This window comes from Durio zibethinus, chromosome 26 (genome assembly GCF_047325235.1).
Source record: "Durio zibethinus cultivar Kanyao isolate XHJ-2024 chromosome 26, ASM4732523v1, whole genome shotgun sequence".
NCBI lineage: Eukaryota > Viridiplantae > Streptophyta > Magnoliopsida > Malvales > Malvaceae > Durio > Durio zibethinus.
Window position 1 is genome coordinate 10,446,222 of NC_143187.1, and position 16,452 is coordinate 10,462,673.

General features: G+C 34.5%; 2 protein-coding genes and 1 pseudogene across 3 annotated transcripts; 2 read left to right on the top strand and 1 right to left on the bottom strand.

Annotated features, from left to right (window-relative positions):
* Nucleotides 1-912: 912 nt before the first annotated feature.
* LOC111318762 (uncharacterized) lies at nucleotides 913-2,579 on the top strand. Its single transcript, XM_022921633.2, has one exon. It carries the CDS (start codon nucleotides 1,328-1,330, stop codon nucleotides 2,459-2,461), a length of 1,134 nt encoding a protein of 377 aa, XP_022777368.2. The 5' UTR covers nucleotides 913-1,327; the 3' UTR covers nucleotides 2,462-2,579.
* Nucleotides 2,580-6,493: 3,914 nt separating this feature from the next.
* LOC111274249 (uncharacterized) lies at nucleotides 6,494-10,733 on the top strand (annotated as a pseudogene). The gene is made up of 2 exons (XR_016334166.1): nucleotides 6,494-7,271; nucleotides 10,120-10,733. The product of XR_016334166.1 is annotated as an uncharacterized LOC111274249 (transcript).
* Nucleotides 10,734-12,330: 1,597 nt separating this feature from the next.
* LOC149511336 (uncharacterized) lies at nucleotides 12,331-13,679 on the bottom strand. Its single transcript, XM_089755550.1, has one exon. It carries the CDS (start codon nucleotides 13,437-13,439, stop codon nucleotides 12,528-12,530), a length of 912 nt encoding a protein of 303 aa, XP_089611676.1. The 5' UTR covers nucleotides 13,440-13,679; the 3' UTR covers nucleotides 12,331-12,527.
* Between the last annotated feature and the right edge of the window lie 2,773 nt (nucleotides 13,680-16,452).

Consider the following 16,452-nt stretch of genomic DNA (forward strand, 5'->3'; position numbering starts at 1 on the left):
CAACAGGTATTGGCTCAGTAAGGAGCAGTCCATTGACTTTGACAAAACTGCATTGGTAGTTTGATTTGTCACAAGTCACATGCCATGGTTTCAGTCTGTTGCCTTAAAACAACAAAAAGATAAAACCAAAGCCTAATGTTCTCACTTCTCAAATCAATATACAGATAAAAGCAGATAAAAGATATTCCTCCTACTGGTATAGTAAAAGATATAAGATCAGATCCCAGGAGCATGCCATCAATATATAAAAGAAATTTTTAATCACTTCATTGGCATGAAGTGAAGGATATTTCTTGATAAGCAAACCTAAGGCCTAAAACAAAGTATATGCTGGCTTAATGAGAGCAAAAGTATGAGATTCCAGAAGTTGTATCTTGTAGCAGTATCTCATATGGATTTGCTCCCTACTCCTTTTTTTTCAGTTCTTTTTTTCCCAAATTTACTGTGGGTTCCAAAGCATATGCTTGGTCTTACTATTAGTCATATGTGTGTTCATTGTTGAAATGTTCAGATTTTTCAACAAAATCTTTTGTTGAAAAAACAAATGTTTAGATCTTGGTAGATCTGAGGATAATCCTGACAGTATTATAAAAAAATAATGCACTTGAAATAACTGCTTTATGCCTAAAATATACTGGGTGGCTGAAAGTAGAGATGGAAGAAAGGGAGAGTATATATGGACAGAATAGAAATCTAGGTTTGGTGATGGAAAAGAATGGGTTGGTGCCACTGATTCTTGTTTTATTCTTTCTGGTAAAGAAAAAATGTCGAGTAAGTCTGATAACTTTAAATCCCACTGTAGAATATGGACCTTCACTAAAATTATGACTAAATTCATTGATGTTCATAGTTTCAGAAATGGATTAACAAGCCTGAAATGGTTGACTCACTACTGAAACTTAGATGCCTAGAAACATTTGTTACACAACAGCCCCCAAGCTCCAAATTTGATTGATCATAGCTTAAACAAGGCTATAAGCCAATAACTATATTCAAGTATATTCAAGTCATAGAAAACTACGGAGATGTTCCGGCACATAACAAACGATGCAACAGACAACAGCCTACCAAAAACATTCAATCAAATATTTGATCAAAACATGAACAAGAAGAACTCTAGGTATTATCTCCCAATGCTTGGATGATACGCACCCTCCATCCTAAATTCTTAGTCGATGCCTACATACTCAAAATTCTTGTGTTATCCGCCATGCTTTTTTTTTTTCTTTCTATATCTTGCTCTAAGCTTTACATTAAATCTTCCCATTTGACATTGAAACAACCATAAGAACCCGTTTTAGGCCTATCACCTTCCCCTACTACTCCAATGGTTTCACTACCTTCTCCGCCACGACCCATAACACCACCGCCTTCACCTGAATACAACCATTCTGGCTATCGCGTTCTGGTGGCTTTTTGTCCTAAAGAGGCAGGGCCTGATGCTAACATTTTTAACTGTATACAGAGTTACAATCCCTCTAACAACACATGGAGTCATGTCAGCTTAATTCCAGACCTACTCGAAAACCATGTCTTGAAAGGTTTTGCTATGGTTTCTCTAGGAGAGTCGATTTACATTATTGGTGGGAGGTTATGGAACAAAGGGAGGCCTCAAAATTCAAGCGAATCCGTTGAATTTGTCGATGTTGGTGCCGAAGTGTCACCTTTAGTATTACGTTACAATGTTCGATTGGACCAATGGTCCAAATGTGCGCCATTAGGCACACCACGATACGATTTTGCTTGTACTGTTTGTGACAATAAAATTTATGTGGCAGGAGGGAAGTCCAATTTGGCTAGTACTAGAGGAATTTCATCGGCTGAGGTGTATGATCCTGCTCTTGATGAATGGACGCAATTGCCGAGCATGAGCACTTTGAGATACAAAGGTGTTGCGGTGACTTGGCAGGGGAAAATCTACGTGGTGGGTGGTTTTGCAGAAAGAGGAGATTCGGATCTAAACATGCTGACATTTTCTCCACAGCGTAGCTCTGCTGAGGTGTTCGACACACGAGCAGGAAGATGGGACCTCGTGGCAGGGATGTGGCAGCTGGATGTACCACCAAATCAAATCGTTGCAGTGGATGACAAGTTGTTTAGCTCTGGGGACTGCCTCAAGACCTGGAAAGGTCACATTGAGTTCTATGATGGAAAACTGAACATGTGGGATGAAGTGGATGGATCTCGTTTCCAAACTCTTAATCCACCACTCTCCACAATAGGTGCCAATAATGAAAATTGGCCTCCAATGGAACGGCTTTACTTAACAATGGCACCAATTGGAACCCATTTATATTTCTTGGCGGGGTATCGGATGGCAGGTGAATCATCCCGAACACTTTCAGTGGTCTTTATATTTGATACATCAGCAACGGTTGACGCGTGGAAGATCTTAGAACCAAAGGAGGAAGAAGGTGTAAAAGAGCTATGCAGTCATTGTTGTGTCGTTCAACTCCCGTAAGCAGTCCAACCATCGCAAAGATCTTACTTTGGTTAGGTTGGTTATACTGCATAAGGTATTTCTTAATTGATGATATGTACTACCTACCTTGGTTGCCTTGTTTGGATGGTGAACTAGTATGTCTGAGTAGCATATGTTATAACAAATAAGCAACTACTAGTTTCACCACTCATAAAAGAGAATTTTTGGATTCCTGAAAATTTTTTTATTTACAAGGTTTGCATTGATTGATTTATGTGAGATAAACAGAAGAAGGAAAAATATTGTGTGACAGCATTTTGATGATGTTTGTCCAAACTAGAAAGAAACCAATGAACCTTTCTCCCTTTCTGATTTACCAAAGTTGACAGGGGTTTAATCAAATCATATTTTAGAATTACATTAATCCTTATAAATATTGTTCTTTTTCATATATTTAAGCAATAAATGATGCTGCTTTCTAACTGGGCCCATATCAAATGAATAAAATTTTCAATTTTGCAAGCTTTTGCCAGACACCTCAGGTCGTGGAATGAAAAAGCCCAAATGGTCAAATATAAGATCTTGTTGAATGCAAAAAAAGGAGATGGGTCAATTTAAAATTAGCCATAGGCCTGCAAACCTCAAAAGAGGGAAGCCCAATCCCATGTCATCAAGTGCTCAAGATCCAAGAGCATCATTTCACTACAGCTTTTTCTCTCCTCAAAAGAAGAGACAGTACACCAATCAGGCCAACCAATAAACGAACGTAAAGGGTCCTTTCACGTGAGACTTGAGCTTAGCCAACTTAGCAAAAGACACCGTGCGCCTTCCTGATCCTGACCCTGACTTCATGACCCAGGGCATGCGGCGGGTACCCTTTGCTAATTATTTGGTCAATTTCTTCGCTTGAGCGCAGGAATAAGCGATCAGAATTTTTAATGAATCGTTAGATAATATATTCAGTTTTTCTTTATTTAAATTTATTTATTAAATATAATAAATAATTTTAAATATTATTTATATATTTATTTATTAAATAAATCAAACACAAATAATTATTTATTCATTCATTTATATTTACAAATAAATTTATTTAAGATTCATTTAAAATTTATTCATTTATTATTTATTTATAATAATATTAATAAAACTATTTTTTTATCTATTACTTTAATATTTTTTTAAAATTCATTTATATTCAATTAAAATGTATTTGTTAGTTTAAATTTATTTGATTATAATTTATTTATTATTTATGAATATATTTATTTATATATATTTATGAATATATTTATTTAATATTTAAAAATAAATTTATTTAATTTTATTTGAATATAAATAAATTATGAGTAATTTATTATTTAAATAAAAAAAATAAACTAATAAAATAATTTTATTAACAAACACAAATTAAACACAAAAATATTTAAAAATAATAAACTCATTTATTTGTATTCAATTTGTTTACAATCTTATTAATACGTTATCACACGTGTGATGGTACAGTGCACGCGTGAGAAATTTTTAAGTTTTAACAATGCTTGACCCATTTGACTTTGACCCCCTGCTAATACCAAAATCAACGGCCAAGATCAAACAGAGTGAACAAGTAATCTGAACCGTTAAAATAAGGGACAATCTCGAGAATTTGGATGTCCACATGTTGGTTAGAGCCTGTAAAGGCCGACAGATGCAGCCTGATGTGTCGGATTTGTTACGGGAAAGAGAGAGTGAGGCTTTGCTTAGGCAAAATTTATCCCCTTTATTAATCCCTTTTCCAAGTAGGAGCTTTTTCTTTTTAAGGGATGCACCTTGTGTGCCACGTGGCTGGAAGGGCGGGCGTGACACCTGGAAGGAAGGCCCATCTAGGACCAGGGTGAGTCCCACTTCAACTTCCAAGCCTTCAAGGAGGTTGGGGGGACAAGGGCGCAGAACCCGACACGATACATGTGAAGGGTTACTGAAAATTGGGTTCGTAAATGGGGGTTTCATGGGCTAACCATTTACCCTATGGTTGGACGGACATTAATAAATAAAAATATAATGAAAACAATAATAAAATAAAATTTTTAAAAGAAAAGAAGGGATATTTGTGTTTATTTTTTTTGCTTGTGTATTTCTTGTTTGAATAGTTAAAATGAATAAAAAATTTTAATAATTATTATTTGGTTGAAGAGTGAAAAAAAAATTTTATTTAAATTTTTTAGATTATATTCTTTTTAAATAAAATATTTTATTTATTACATGAATAATTTAAAAATTAATTGTTTAAGTAAAAAAAGAAAAGAATTCAATAAAAGAGAGATTTTTATTAATCCATATAAAAGAATGTATATTTGAAAATATATTTATATTTTCTAAAAATTAATTCTAATAAAAAATTCAAGAATTTAAATATGTATTAGTAAATAAAATTAATTATGAACTTGTATTAGTATTTTCTTGCAAATTTAACAAGTTTCATTCATTTAGATATAATTTCTCCAATTATATGTGTTTTTTTATATACATGTTTTTTTCTTGAATTTGTGAAATAGTAATAAAATATCAAAAAAAATAGAAGGTTCTAGCTTAAATTAAAAAAAAATAAAAGATATAAAAAAAATAAAGTAGTGAGACGGATTTAGGTGAATAAAAAAGAAATATTAATTTTCAATTATTTATCAACAAAATTTTTATTTAACATAAAATTGATTTAATATTTTTTTAATTATTTATTAATTTTATAAATATCAAATAAACTAAATTTTTATTATATATTAATTTTAATAATTAATTTTTCATTATATTTTATCTCACTAATACGATAATTAATCTTACCAATAATACTAAATGTTATTATTATAATAATTAATCTCATCTTTTCACTATTGTTTTTAATATCATTAAATTAATTTTACGGTTAAATCAAATGAACCTTTGGCAATGACCGTCCACCCACGGTGGGGTGAAGACGCCACTGCAACTTCCCTAATCAGTAGATTGTTTAACAGATGCTGCTGATTCCTCAATTATTTGATGGGGGCTTCATATTGTTGTTGGCTATTGGCTAATGGCTATGCCTTCTAATAAATTGGCATGTTTACAACATGAACTTACCTTTATGCAATTTTGCATCATCTCATCAACTAAAAAGCCAATTTTTTTTGGTTACGAAAAAGCATGAAAACAAGCAAATGATCATCTGATTGGATAAAACATGAAAGGCATTCAAATTCAATTGAAATTTAGTTTGGCTAGCCCAGCTATGATTCTTGTCCTAGGAGGATTCAACAAGAAGGAGCTGCGAACTAATGATGTGTAATGCCATGTTGGACCACAAAAACTGCAATGTCGGATGCACTATCGCCACAAAGCCTGGGGGTCTTCAGGGACCACTTTTCCGAGTTGCCCTTTTCAAGATTGAAGAAGAAAGAAGAGAAAAAGAGATGTTACTTTTGTTTTCATGATTTTATATCGGTTCTCATGTTGTAAGCTGTTGCGCTTCTCTCTCTCCCTCTCTCTTTCATTCTGTCTGTATCACTGCAATTCTTGCTTTGGACTCTAGCATTCTTCAACTTCTCACATCAATGCTTCCAATAATTTCATAAATACCCCTCTCCTGGAGAGTAATGACAACTTGAAGAAGATGTACTTTAGTAATTTAAATGGAAGTTTAAGGCAATAAACCAAGCAAACTAAGGTTTTCTTATGGGGGCCTTGGCCCCTGAAGTGAAACAAACTAAAAAAAAAAGAGAAAAAGGGAAAATTTTTTATACCTGGCAATGGCCCATGACATAACTCAGTGTTTTAATCTGTCTCCAAAACCTGTAATAATCATTTGATGGAGTGTACTGTTGAAAGGGAAAATGGAAAAGAAAGGATTATCATACTTATTTTCCTTTGGATCTGCTGGACATTTTTATGCTTTGATAGCAACTCTTGATGGGGGAAGCTCATATCTTTTAATCTTGCATGTTGGATGTCCTGTTGCAGTCTTTCTTTCCAATCAAAAAAGGTATTATATGGATAAAAAATGATAAAATGCTAGGCATGATGGCGAAGCTGGTCAAATTATTTGGATGGAAAGAATGCTCGATTGAACAGGATTTTGATCAAAGCATTTGTTTCTTCAACATGAAATTTTGTCATAAAATTAATCAAGAGAGAGAAAGAGAGGTCACTTTCGACACTTAAATTTGCCTCTCAGTCCAAAGAAAAAAGAAACTTGAATTTGCAAATGCCCAGAATTTTATTTGTTCTTCTACCAACAATTAAAAAGCATAAAAATTACAAGTAGTACCAGTAGCGGTAATAAGAAATAGAAAAGCCTCTCCAAATACTTTTTTTAACCCCCAGGTCACCTCCATGTAAAGATAGCCCACATGCTCCTCCCTTTTACTCTCTTCTCTCTGCTCTCTCTTGCAAAGCCCCTAACCTAACCAGTTTAAGTACTCCACGAAGCTTTGATTCCGGTGTAAAAGCCTAAGTACTGCCATAACTTTTAACACTATCAAAAACCATCTCTCTCTTACGAAGAGTTAAGTGATGCGAGCTGAGTGAGAGCTAAAACTTCTTTTTTTTTTTCACTGCTGAAAAAATGGGACAAGAAGAAAGCTACTTCTATAGTTGGCCACCGGTAGGAGCTCCATTGAATGCACAAAGAGAGGACCACTGGAGACATTTTGACAACTATGTCAATTCGGTGTCCTTTGGTTTTGTTGCTACTGCCATTTTCATCTCCATGTTCTTAGTCATGGGCATCTTTGAACGCTTTCTTAGACCCAACTCATCCCCTGATGGTCGTAACCGTGGTGACCTTGAATCTCAGCTTAGTTTCAATGGCAAGCTCAGCCAACCAGCACCAAAAGTGAGTCACCCTTTTGTTTCTACATCTGGGATTTCTTCAGTTTTGTTCAAAGTTTTCCTTTTTTTTTTTTTTTTGGAATTTGATTGTTTAGCATGATATCCTTGGGGGAGGGGGGGGGGGGTTAAAGGTGGTTACTTTGCCTTACATGGTTACCGTTGTTTAATCTGACGCTTAAAGGAACAATCTTTTTTCTTCATTTTTGAAGGTTTGGGTTGCTTTATTTTCTTTTCTGAAAACAGTAGTAATTCTTATCTGACCTGACGTAAAGCTTCTGTACATCATACATTTTGTATAGCAGAATAGCAGGCAAATCCTTCCTTTTGGCTAAGCTAAAACTTGTTTGCTTCGTCAGTGATATACATTTCTTGTAAATTGTACTTCTAGTACTTTTAATCATGTTATAGATACTTAATTAGCTATGAATATCTTCACATTCTTTTCTTTAGGCGAAAGAGAAATTGTCGACATTTTTTCTTCTTTCTGCTCGCTTGTCTGATCTCAATGTTTAAGCTTTCTCTTTGAAGTTTGTTCCTCTTTTCCTCCGTCCTCTTTTTCACTTCGCTTGATGCCCATTTTCTATGAATAGTATTTCTTATCAACTGTAGGCTGTGGCCCTTGGCTTCTCTTTTTGTCTTGGGGACCATCCCTTCTCCTTTTCAGCTAGTCATCTACTGAATCTACCTTTGGATTATGTGTTCTCTCTTTGGATTTTCTTTATGGGTTATTGCTAACTGCTTCAAACAATTATATTGGTCAGTTATTTCTTTTTTAACTATAAAGTTATCCAATGAGAGCTTAATTTTCTGTAAATTTGACGTCTCATGACATAAAGCATCTCATTTGCTTTAATTTTCTTTCTTCCTTGCAATTGCTAATTTGCTTCTTTTAGTCAAAAGTTTCATCATTTTTTGGAGCCTGTCAAAACTGTGGTGACGTTGTATTTATGATCGTTTAGGCAATGGTCCATCTAAGAAGTGAAGGATCAGCCGAAGTTGAATGGTTGGTCCCGGTCCAAAGAGTCTAACAAATAGATGTAATTGTTTGTGTTTGGACCCACCATTTTACATGTTGGTCATGGGACTTAACAGTGTCAATCTTTCTGTTGCCGCCCATGTCCGGTACCTCGGATTGGGAACAAATGGTCAACCTTAGTGGACAAGCTTCAGTTGATTGTCTTCTTATTTTCAGCTCTTAATGTGCTTTCTTTAAGCTTCATTATGATAATTGACCCATGGATTCTGTGGATAATGAGATTACGCGTGGTGCACTTTCATCATGGGAGATATAAGGCAACTTAGATTAACTATCTCAGTTTAGGTTAATTTTTTCCAAAGGTATCCTAGGAGTGATCCTGCATCTTGCGACACATCTGTAGTCTACTCTACTTTGTTCCATGGCTTTTGATGTAGAAGCTAGGCTCGCCTACTTACAGTTTCAAACCTATTTTTCCATTTTAGGATTATATTCTGTGGGATGATCATGTAAAGGGTGTTTTCCCTAAATTATGCAATGCTTATTTCTAATCTCTGTGATATTAAGTTGTGTTTAATTAGAAGCAGGTTCAAAACCTTCTAAATGGTTCAATCTAGCCAACTATGGCATGTTATAGAATGTCCATGGAATCCTGCTGGTGATAGGTCTAAATCAATTCACAGGATACACCTGATTTTGTGCTTAAGGATGCATGCTCGCACCCTGGTATCTTGAGACATAATGTCCCAACTAAAGTTTTGAGTAGCACCTGTTGGGGGAGATCGAAATTGTTTAGTTGAGAGTTGGAAATTAATAGTTAGTTGCATTTGAGAGCCAAATCTGCTAGGAGGCTACCTCTATTCAACAAACAAGATACATTATAGTTGATGTGAGCTACTTATCCTGCTCAATGGCAATTACGGAAAAGAATTAACTATAGAAACAGATGATTTGTAAGGCCATAACATAATGTGTAATTAATTATCAAAAATTTTGTCAAATTATGAACCAATTTGAGAAAACTTGAGGGGAAATTGATAAGCAACTTAGAAGGCTCCTCTAAGTTCTTGTAGTCTTATGTTTGATGCTGTCTGATTCAAATAACTAATTTTTGTAGTTCTACTATTTGTTAATATAATTAAAACATCACTTCTGCATTATTAGTAATTTTGAGTTTTGTCCATTTTTGCTTTTCCTAAGCCAGAGGTGATTTGCTATATTATGTCCATATCACGACAACCAGGTAGGTCGTCAGTCTGTGACTGTAAGGTAGTAAGGTCCATGTTTCATTACCAAGGATGCTTTCCTGGAAGCTGTCTACTAGGTGGTTTTATTCAGTATAAACTTCTTATGCAGCTCCTTTCCCCTTATTCTTTGTGCATGATTTTGAGGCTGAGGGTTCTTCTTGTTCTTATTCGTTTGTTTATGTTGTTGCAAGTACCTTCTTTTTTCTAATTCGCCTAAATTATTGTTCATCTCCTACACTAGAACTATCATATGAAAACTTTCAACTTCTAGAGAAATTTCAATGAGTATACATCAAGACTATGATTGATATGCTGGTGCACTGATCTGCAATGAGCCTCGGCAAGGTTTGGCATACAATTCACTCATCCCAGGTTGCATCCTTGACATTTGTTGTTTGTGTTGCTTTTGCATGAGAATCAGTTACTGCTTCTCTTATATATGATTTCTCGGTAGAACTATTATCAGAGCATTTCATTTGGTTTTGTTAATGTGACATGGATTTTGGTGTAATGTTTTTCTGTAAGTTTTTTAGTTGTAGGAATTATGGAACACAGTACTCTTTTATTGTCCTAGAAAACATTCTTAATCTCGATTGGAAAGTCATATAAAGGTAATTTACTTTGTGCAGATGACGACATACACCAGTGGAGTTTCAGTATTAATGCCGGGGGATGAGATTCCTACTTTCATTGCACACCCAGCTCCAGTCCCGTCCCCCAGAACGCCCTTCAATGCCTCAAACTCCCCCATAAACAACACAACTCATCAGTCAATCCTGCCTCAAGCTCCCCCATAAACATTAATGCTAGTTCAGTAGGAGAAAGCTAAAACTGAGAAATAGAACTGCATATGCTACACCAAACAATGATCATTACTACTCTCTAGCAGGAGGCTTTCTATGAACAAGCAAGACTGTATAATTTGGATCAGAGTTGCCCTTTTTTCGCTTCTCGGCCATTAGATCGTGATGTTGTGTATATAGAAATAGTTTTTGGCGGGCTGGCTGGCTTTGGCTTAAATTGCCTTTCTGTCAAGTCTCCACCATTTCATGTTTAAAATGTTTGGAGATAGTGCCTTGGATCTGAAGATGGTTTGGATTGGCCATCAAATGGATCATTTTACATGTAAAAATTTGATGCCTATTATATAATTGTTGTTTGAGAATATGGAAAATCTGTTTCAAGAGCAATTTGTTAGAGATGGTTAGAAATTAATATAAAACTGTGAATATGAACCTCTACATTTCCACTACACCCTGTGGTTCTGCGTAGAATATTGGTGATGAAAAAACAAGATGTGATTATTCATTTAGGACCCGAATCTGGCAAAAGAATCACTTCCATGGGCCATTACGTCCAGAATAGTAGATGGTTGAAGGTGAGCTTTAATGGAAAAACTTGGTCGAAGTTTTTTAAAAGAAAGTTTATGAAGTTCTTTTTATAAAAAATGATTAAATAAAAGTAAAATTAAAAAATTAAAATTTATAAATTAAAAAAGTTTTATTAAATAAATCAAGTGTACAAAATTTAATAAATTTTAATAAAAATTTTATATAGATATTTTTTAAAAAAATTTTAATATATTTTTTATCATTGAATAAATATTGATAAAATTTATATAATAAATTATATTTTTAATATTTTTCATATATTATTAATCTTTTCATAAATACTATAAATCTATCAATTTAAATTTTTTTATTAAAATTTTTATTAAATCATTTTTAATTAAAAATTTCATAAATTTCACTTAACAAGCTTCGTTAACAAAGTTCATTTAAAACACATCCAACTCTAGCTAGCAAGCAGAGGAGAAATCATGTCCCGTAGTCGAAAACGCCCAACTACCATACTCATCTTTTATAACGGAAACAAAAATGAAAGCCATTTGGTTGAAAATTTTTGAACTTCTGAACTTTGGGACATTCAATCATTGTCTTTACTTATGAAAGAGACGACTATAGAAAGCTAAAGAAACAATCCAAAATAACTGATATCTGATCTTCTCGCATTATTTCTTTCTGGAGGGAGTCCACCAACATATTCCATTAACGGGTTAATATCAAATATTGGACCACTCCCACTGTCTTGACTCCTTAATCTTCAACGGCTACAAATATGGATTTCCCTCTTTACATTCTCCGATTTTCAATTTTCACCTTCACATTTTCCTTTTTGTGTTTTTAATGTGGCGTTTAGGATCATAGAATATTTAATTTGAGCAATTCTCCATGTTTCCCTTTTGGTTGTACATTACTTTCCTCCATTTAATGTCTCTCATTTAGGCGTTATAAAGGGAAGTGTGGGACCAAGCATGGAGCCCTTTCTCTGTTTCTTTCTGGCAATGGGAAGTCAGCATGGGAACACATGCATCTTCCTCGTGCGCTTGTGAGTAAAAAGTTGGATCTTAAAAGGATTTCCAAACATTTTTATGCGCCAAAATTATTAACAGCCTGCTCAAGATCCCAGTTTCGTAGGCATAAGCATGTGCCTGATTTATCTAATCTAATCATGATTAATGTGTAAAGATCAACTTACGCTGTTAAAAGTTGACTCACCAGCACCAATAACTGCTTTAACCAAACCCAAAAAAACAATAGAAACAGGGATATTCTACTTTTATTTGAATGTTAGGATTCCGTGACGATTCAAGCCTTCATATTTTTTGGATAAAGAAACAAGGAAAAGGAGAAATGATTTTGTACCAGATTGTATAATTGTTTGCAGAGATGCAGATCTTTTTTCACAGCAGCAAAGAAGAGTAGAGTAGAAAATACAATAGGAAAATAAATAAATGATGATAATCAGTCACCGGTCAATTAAAGGCATCTCGTATCAAGTATCCAAAATTCCAATCCACCAGTGGCAGACAAGACAACGCAGTCCACACTCTCTCAATTCTGAATTCTGAAATACCAAGCTAACACACCAAATCTCTCCTTCCAGTCCAGATTTTCCTTTGACTTGATCAATATTCACAAACTAAACAAAAAGAAAAGAAATTATAATATGAACTTAAGGGTACATTTCCTCATCTTTAGAGAAAGATGAAACATTCAAGGGAGACAAGAGGATTTTCAAGTGATTCATTTGGAGCGCTTGGTGTAGCACCATTATTACTGCTACTTGGCCATTTCCCTTCCATGGTAGTTGTAGAACTATGTTGTTGCGGCTGCTGCTGCTGCTGCAGCTGCTCCACTTTTTTGCTATTACCACACTCTCCTGGGTCACGTCTGACCCTACCAGGAGATTGATTAGTCCTTCTTCCAGATGGGCTTCGACCCATCGCAGATCTATTCACAGCAGGTGACCTTGACCTCCTCCCTGAACTCTCACCCGGATCCTTCCTCGGCGGGTCGGGTCTTGATCCACATCTCGCAGGGAGTTCCCTGCTTTGAACCAGCCTCGCTGATGATCCCCCATTGACAACCCCATTTCTTCTGCCAGGTAATTGATCAAGTTTCCGGCCCGGCGACCGACCCACGACCCCGTTCCTTGTCCCGGATCTTGCTGGAGATCTGAACACTTTTTGCTGCCTCACTTCATCTTCTTCATCTATTCTATCAGTTATAGTTGAAAGGCTTTCAGTTAAACTTACGCTGCAAATCTCAGAAACATCTTCAGAAGCTGGCTCTTCAATGACAGGTGATTTTGGCTCAGTCTTGATGTTACAATCGACGCTTTCCTTTTCTTGGATCTTGACAAAGGCTGGTTTCTCTATCTGGGTTTTCTTGTTCTCTTCTTCTTGTGGGGTAAAGATGTGAGCTTTCGGAGGAACTTTGGGTTTTGGAGTTTCAGACAAAACTTCTTTCACTGTTTCTTCTTCAGTCGAAGGTGGTGGAGCTCTGCTTTCAAGACTTGGTTTTTGGTGAAAAGATTCAAGACCCCCTTGTAAATGTGCTTTCATTTCACGAGGGGAACCTCTGTTTGTGCTTACACAGCAACCCATTAGAGGAAATGGAAGCTACAGTTTGACTCAGAAACAAGTTGGCATTGTAGGGTTAAGGCCAAAAACGAAGCTTTCTTTCTTCACAAGGTTGGAACTTTGGCAGTCGGTCGATATTTCCCGGCTTAGGAAACAAAGAAGACGAGGAGACAATGAGCGGGTCGTTAAATGGGAAGTGAATGCGAAAGTCCTATAATTAAATGCATTTATTCTGGCATCGAGATAACTTCTTGCTATTTCTGTTAGTGACCTCCACATTTTGTTCTTTGCATTCAAGTCCTTTGAGCCTTTTCTTTTATTATGATTTTTCATTTTGTTGCTTTTAAGAAAACAGTACTCCGTCTCGTGATTTGTGCAATTTTTTAACAAGCGGCGCATGTGCTCGTTGAAGGGGATTTTTGTATGTTCACAGCCGTCGGTACATTTGAATTTGGTGTGAACTTTTGTTGTATGTGGTGTCTAAATATAATCAGATTGGGCAGATAATGGGGGCCACTATAAACAGTTTAACAGGAGACATATGTGGGTTAAAGGTGATCATCTGACGGTGATTATTGGCTTTATGGTTTGTGGTCGACCACTTAGACCTACAATTTTCATAGATTTACATGAACGCGATCTATTCTTTGATTTGCTATCTATATATAATCGATGGGGAATCAAACAGTGCTAGTTTTCAACTGGATGAGAACCATAATGAAAATCATGTTGGAATGTATGAATCAAACAGAATATATTTGTATAGTTCTTATTGTCTCAATATTTGGAACAAAACTAATAATGTGAGGATATAAATATATATATATGTAATGGAATCTATAGATTCAGCAGTTGTATGCAGATCTAATTAATGGGCTAGATTTTGTGATAATATTATATAATTATACAAAGTAACATGAGAAACACAAACAGAGCTCTCTTTATGTGCAGTAAGCCCATGTATTTATCAGGCTAAATGGGCGGAGCCAGAGTCAATAGGGGAACCAATCTAAGGCAAGAAAAGCATCAATGGATTGGGAGCAGATCCAGAGAATTTGCAAACAACAAACGTATTGAATTTATGCAATGGCAGGTAACAAGAGTGGTAAGTGAAACAATAAACAGGACATGATTGGAAAACAACCTTTCTCTTCTCCCACCCAATTGCAAGCTATTGAGTGTTGAAACATGGGCTGTCAAAAAATGTGAAACTGAAAAAGACCAGAAATGGAGACGTAGCTTATCTGCATTGCCAACTACCTCATATTATCAAGGAAGCTCCAAAGCATGTATGTTACTAAAACAACTTTTAATCAAGAAATGATGATGGTGGGATTTTGGTATAGATTCAAAGTTGGAGCAATACTACTTAAAGACCTTTATCAAGTAGTTGAAAAAAATTAATAAAGCATAAAAGTTGTTTGAAGATGATAGAGTTGTAGCACTAATGGCTATGGTAGGCTTATAAGTTAGTAGTACAATCACCAGCATAGGAGAGGAAAAAATTGTTGACAAGGATGAAAATTGGTGTGTGTGGCAGTTTGCAGGATTTGATTAGCAAGTTGACAGCCCATGAATCCAGCTTCTAATTTTTCAATTTCATGGTCAACAAAAATGTATGGCGCCGTAAATCAAAGCCTACACCGCAAACAAGCCGTTACAACTTACAACGACCAATGTAAGTAGACAACAGCTCAATGAGACAATGTCCCATTTGGGTTTATCTTATGAGCCCTTTTCTCCAAGGCCCCCATCTCTTTTGGGTTTGTCCGGAACCAGAACTGATCCATACTAATCCCAAATTTGCTGCCCAATATGTTATTATGTTTGTTTACCTTTGAATTCAATCAAAATATAGTTATTTGTCTAAAACCATGTTAAAATCTTCACGGGTCATTTGATTTAGAAGAATTTAAGAAATTTTTTTTATATTGTATTTGTGTAAATGTGATTTTTATGTTTGATTTACCAGTATTTGATTCTTAAAAAAAAAAATATTCTCAATACTATTTAAAAGTCCAAAAATTAAAAAAACATATCTCTTTCTGTGATTTTTTAATATTTAAAAAAATATATTTTGGTTTCACATTTAAACTGAATAATTTTTTTTTTTAAATAACAAATCACTTTTGACTAAATTACAAATATCATGTTTTTTAAATAAAAAATATGATATTTATAAAAAATAAATTTTAATCAAATAAATACTATATTTATAATGTTAAAAACATAATATTTAATTAAATAAATTCTACGTTGCTAACATTAATAGCAGTAATAGGTCAAATACAAAACAAAACAAAATTTGTTAAAATAAAACGTCAAAAATACAAAGCAAAGCAAAAGAGAAGGAGTGGTCTTAGATAATACCATGTGAGCGCCCAAGCCACCATTATTGTAAATTTTTTCTTTTACAACTGTGTAGTATAGGCTTTCATTGCATTTCTTTGTAAACAAACGCAGTATTTGAGGATCAAATGGTTTTTAATATAAATGTAGGACATGTAATTATTTATTATGTTTTTTTTTAACTAAATATAATATTTTTTGCCATGAAATTTTTTTTTTTGTCAGGTATATATATATTTTTAAATTATTTTTTAAATTTAAAATTTTATGAATCAAATACCTTTAACAGTATTTATAAATAAAAAAAAAATCAAATGACATATAATATAAAAGAAGAGGAGGTCAAAGACGTTTAATTCGTTTGAACAGGCGGTGGCAAACAACAAAGGTCAAAATCCAACCGTTGGATTAATACAGCTATATGTATATCATTTAGTTGACTATAATCTAAGCCCCTGTTGTTTTATTTTTGCTCAAGGAGTGCAACCTCCAAGTCCATGTCATATCACTTATCATTGCATTTTTCGAACGTTATGCCTCTCCATTTTTTAAACCAAAAGCTTCTTTTTTTTTTTTTTTTTTTTTTTTTTCTGCATTCGCAAGGGAGTCGGTAGGAATCCACCTCAAACTCTACTTGCTAATTGCTAAAAAAAAAAAAAAAAAAAAAATCAAATGAAAAGAAAAGAAA

Coding starts and splice junctions, on each gene's coding strand:
- LOC111318762 (XM_022921633.2), top strand. CDS start 1,328: ATGGTTTCACTACCTTCTCCGCCACGACCCATAACACCACCGCCTTCA.
- LOC149511336 (XM_089755550.1), bottom strand. CDS start 13,439: ATGGGTTGCTGTGTAAGCACAAACAGAGGTTCCCCTCGTGAAATGAAA.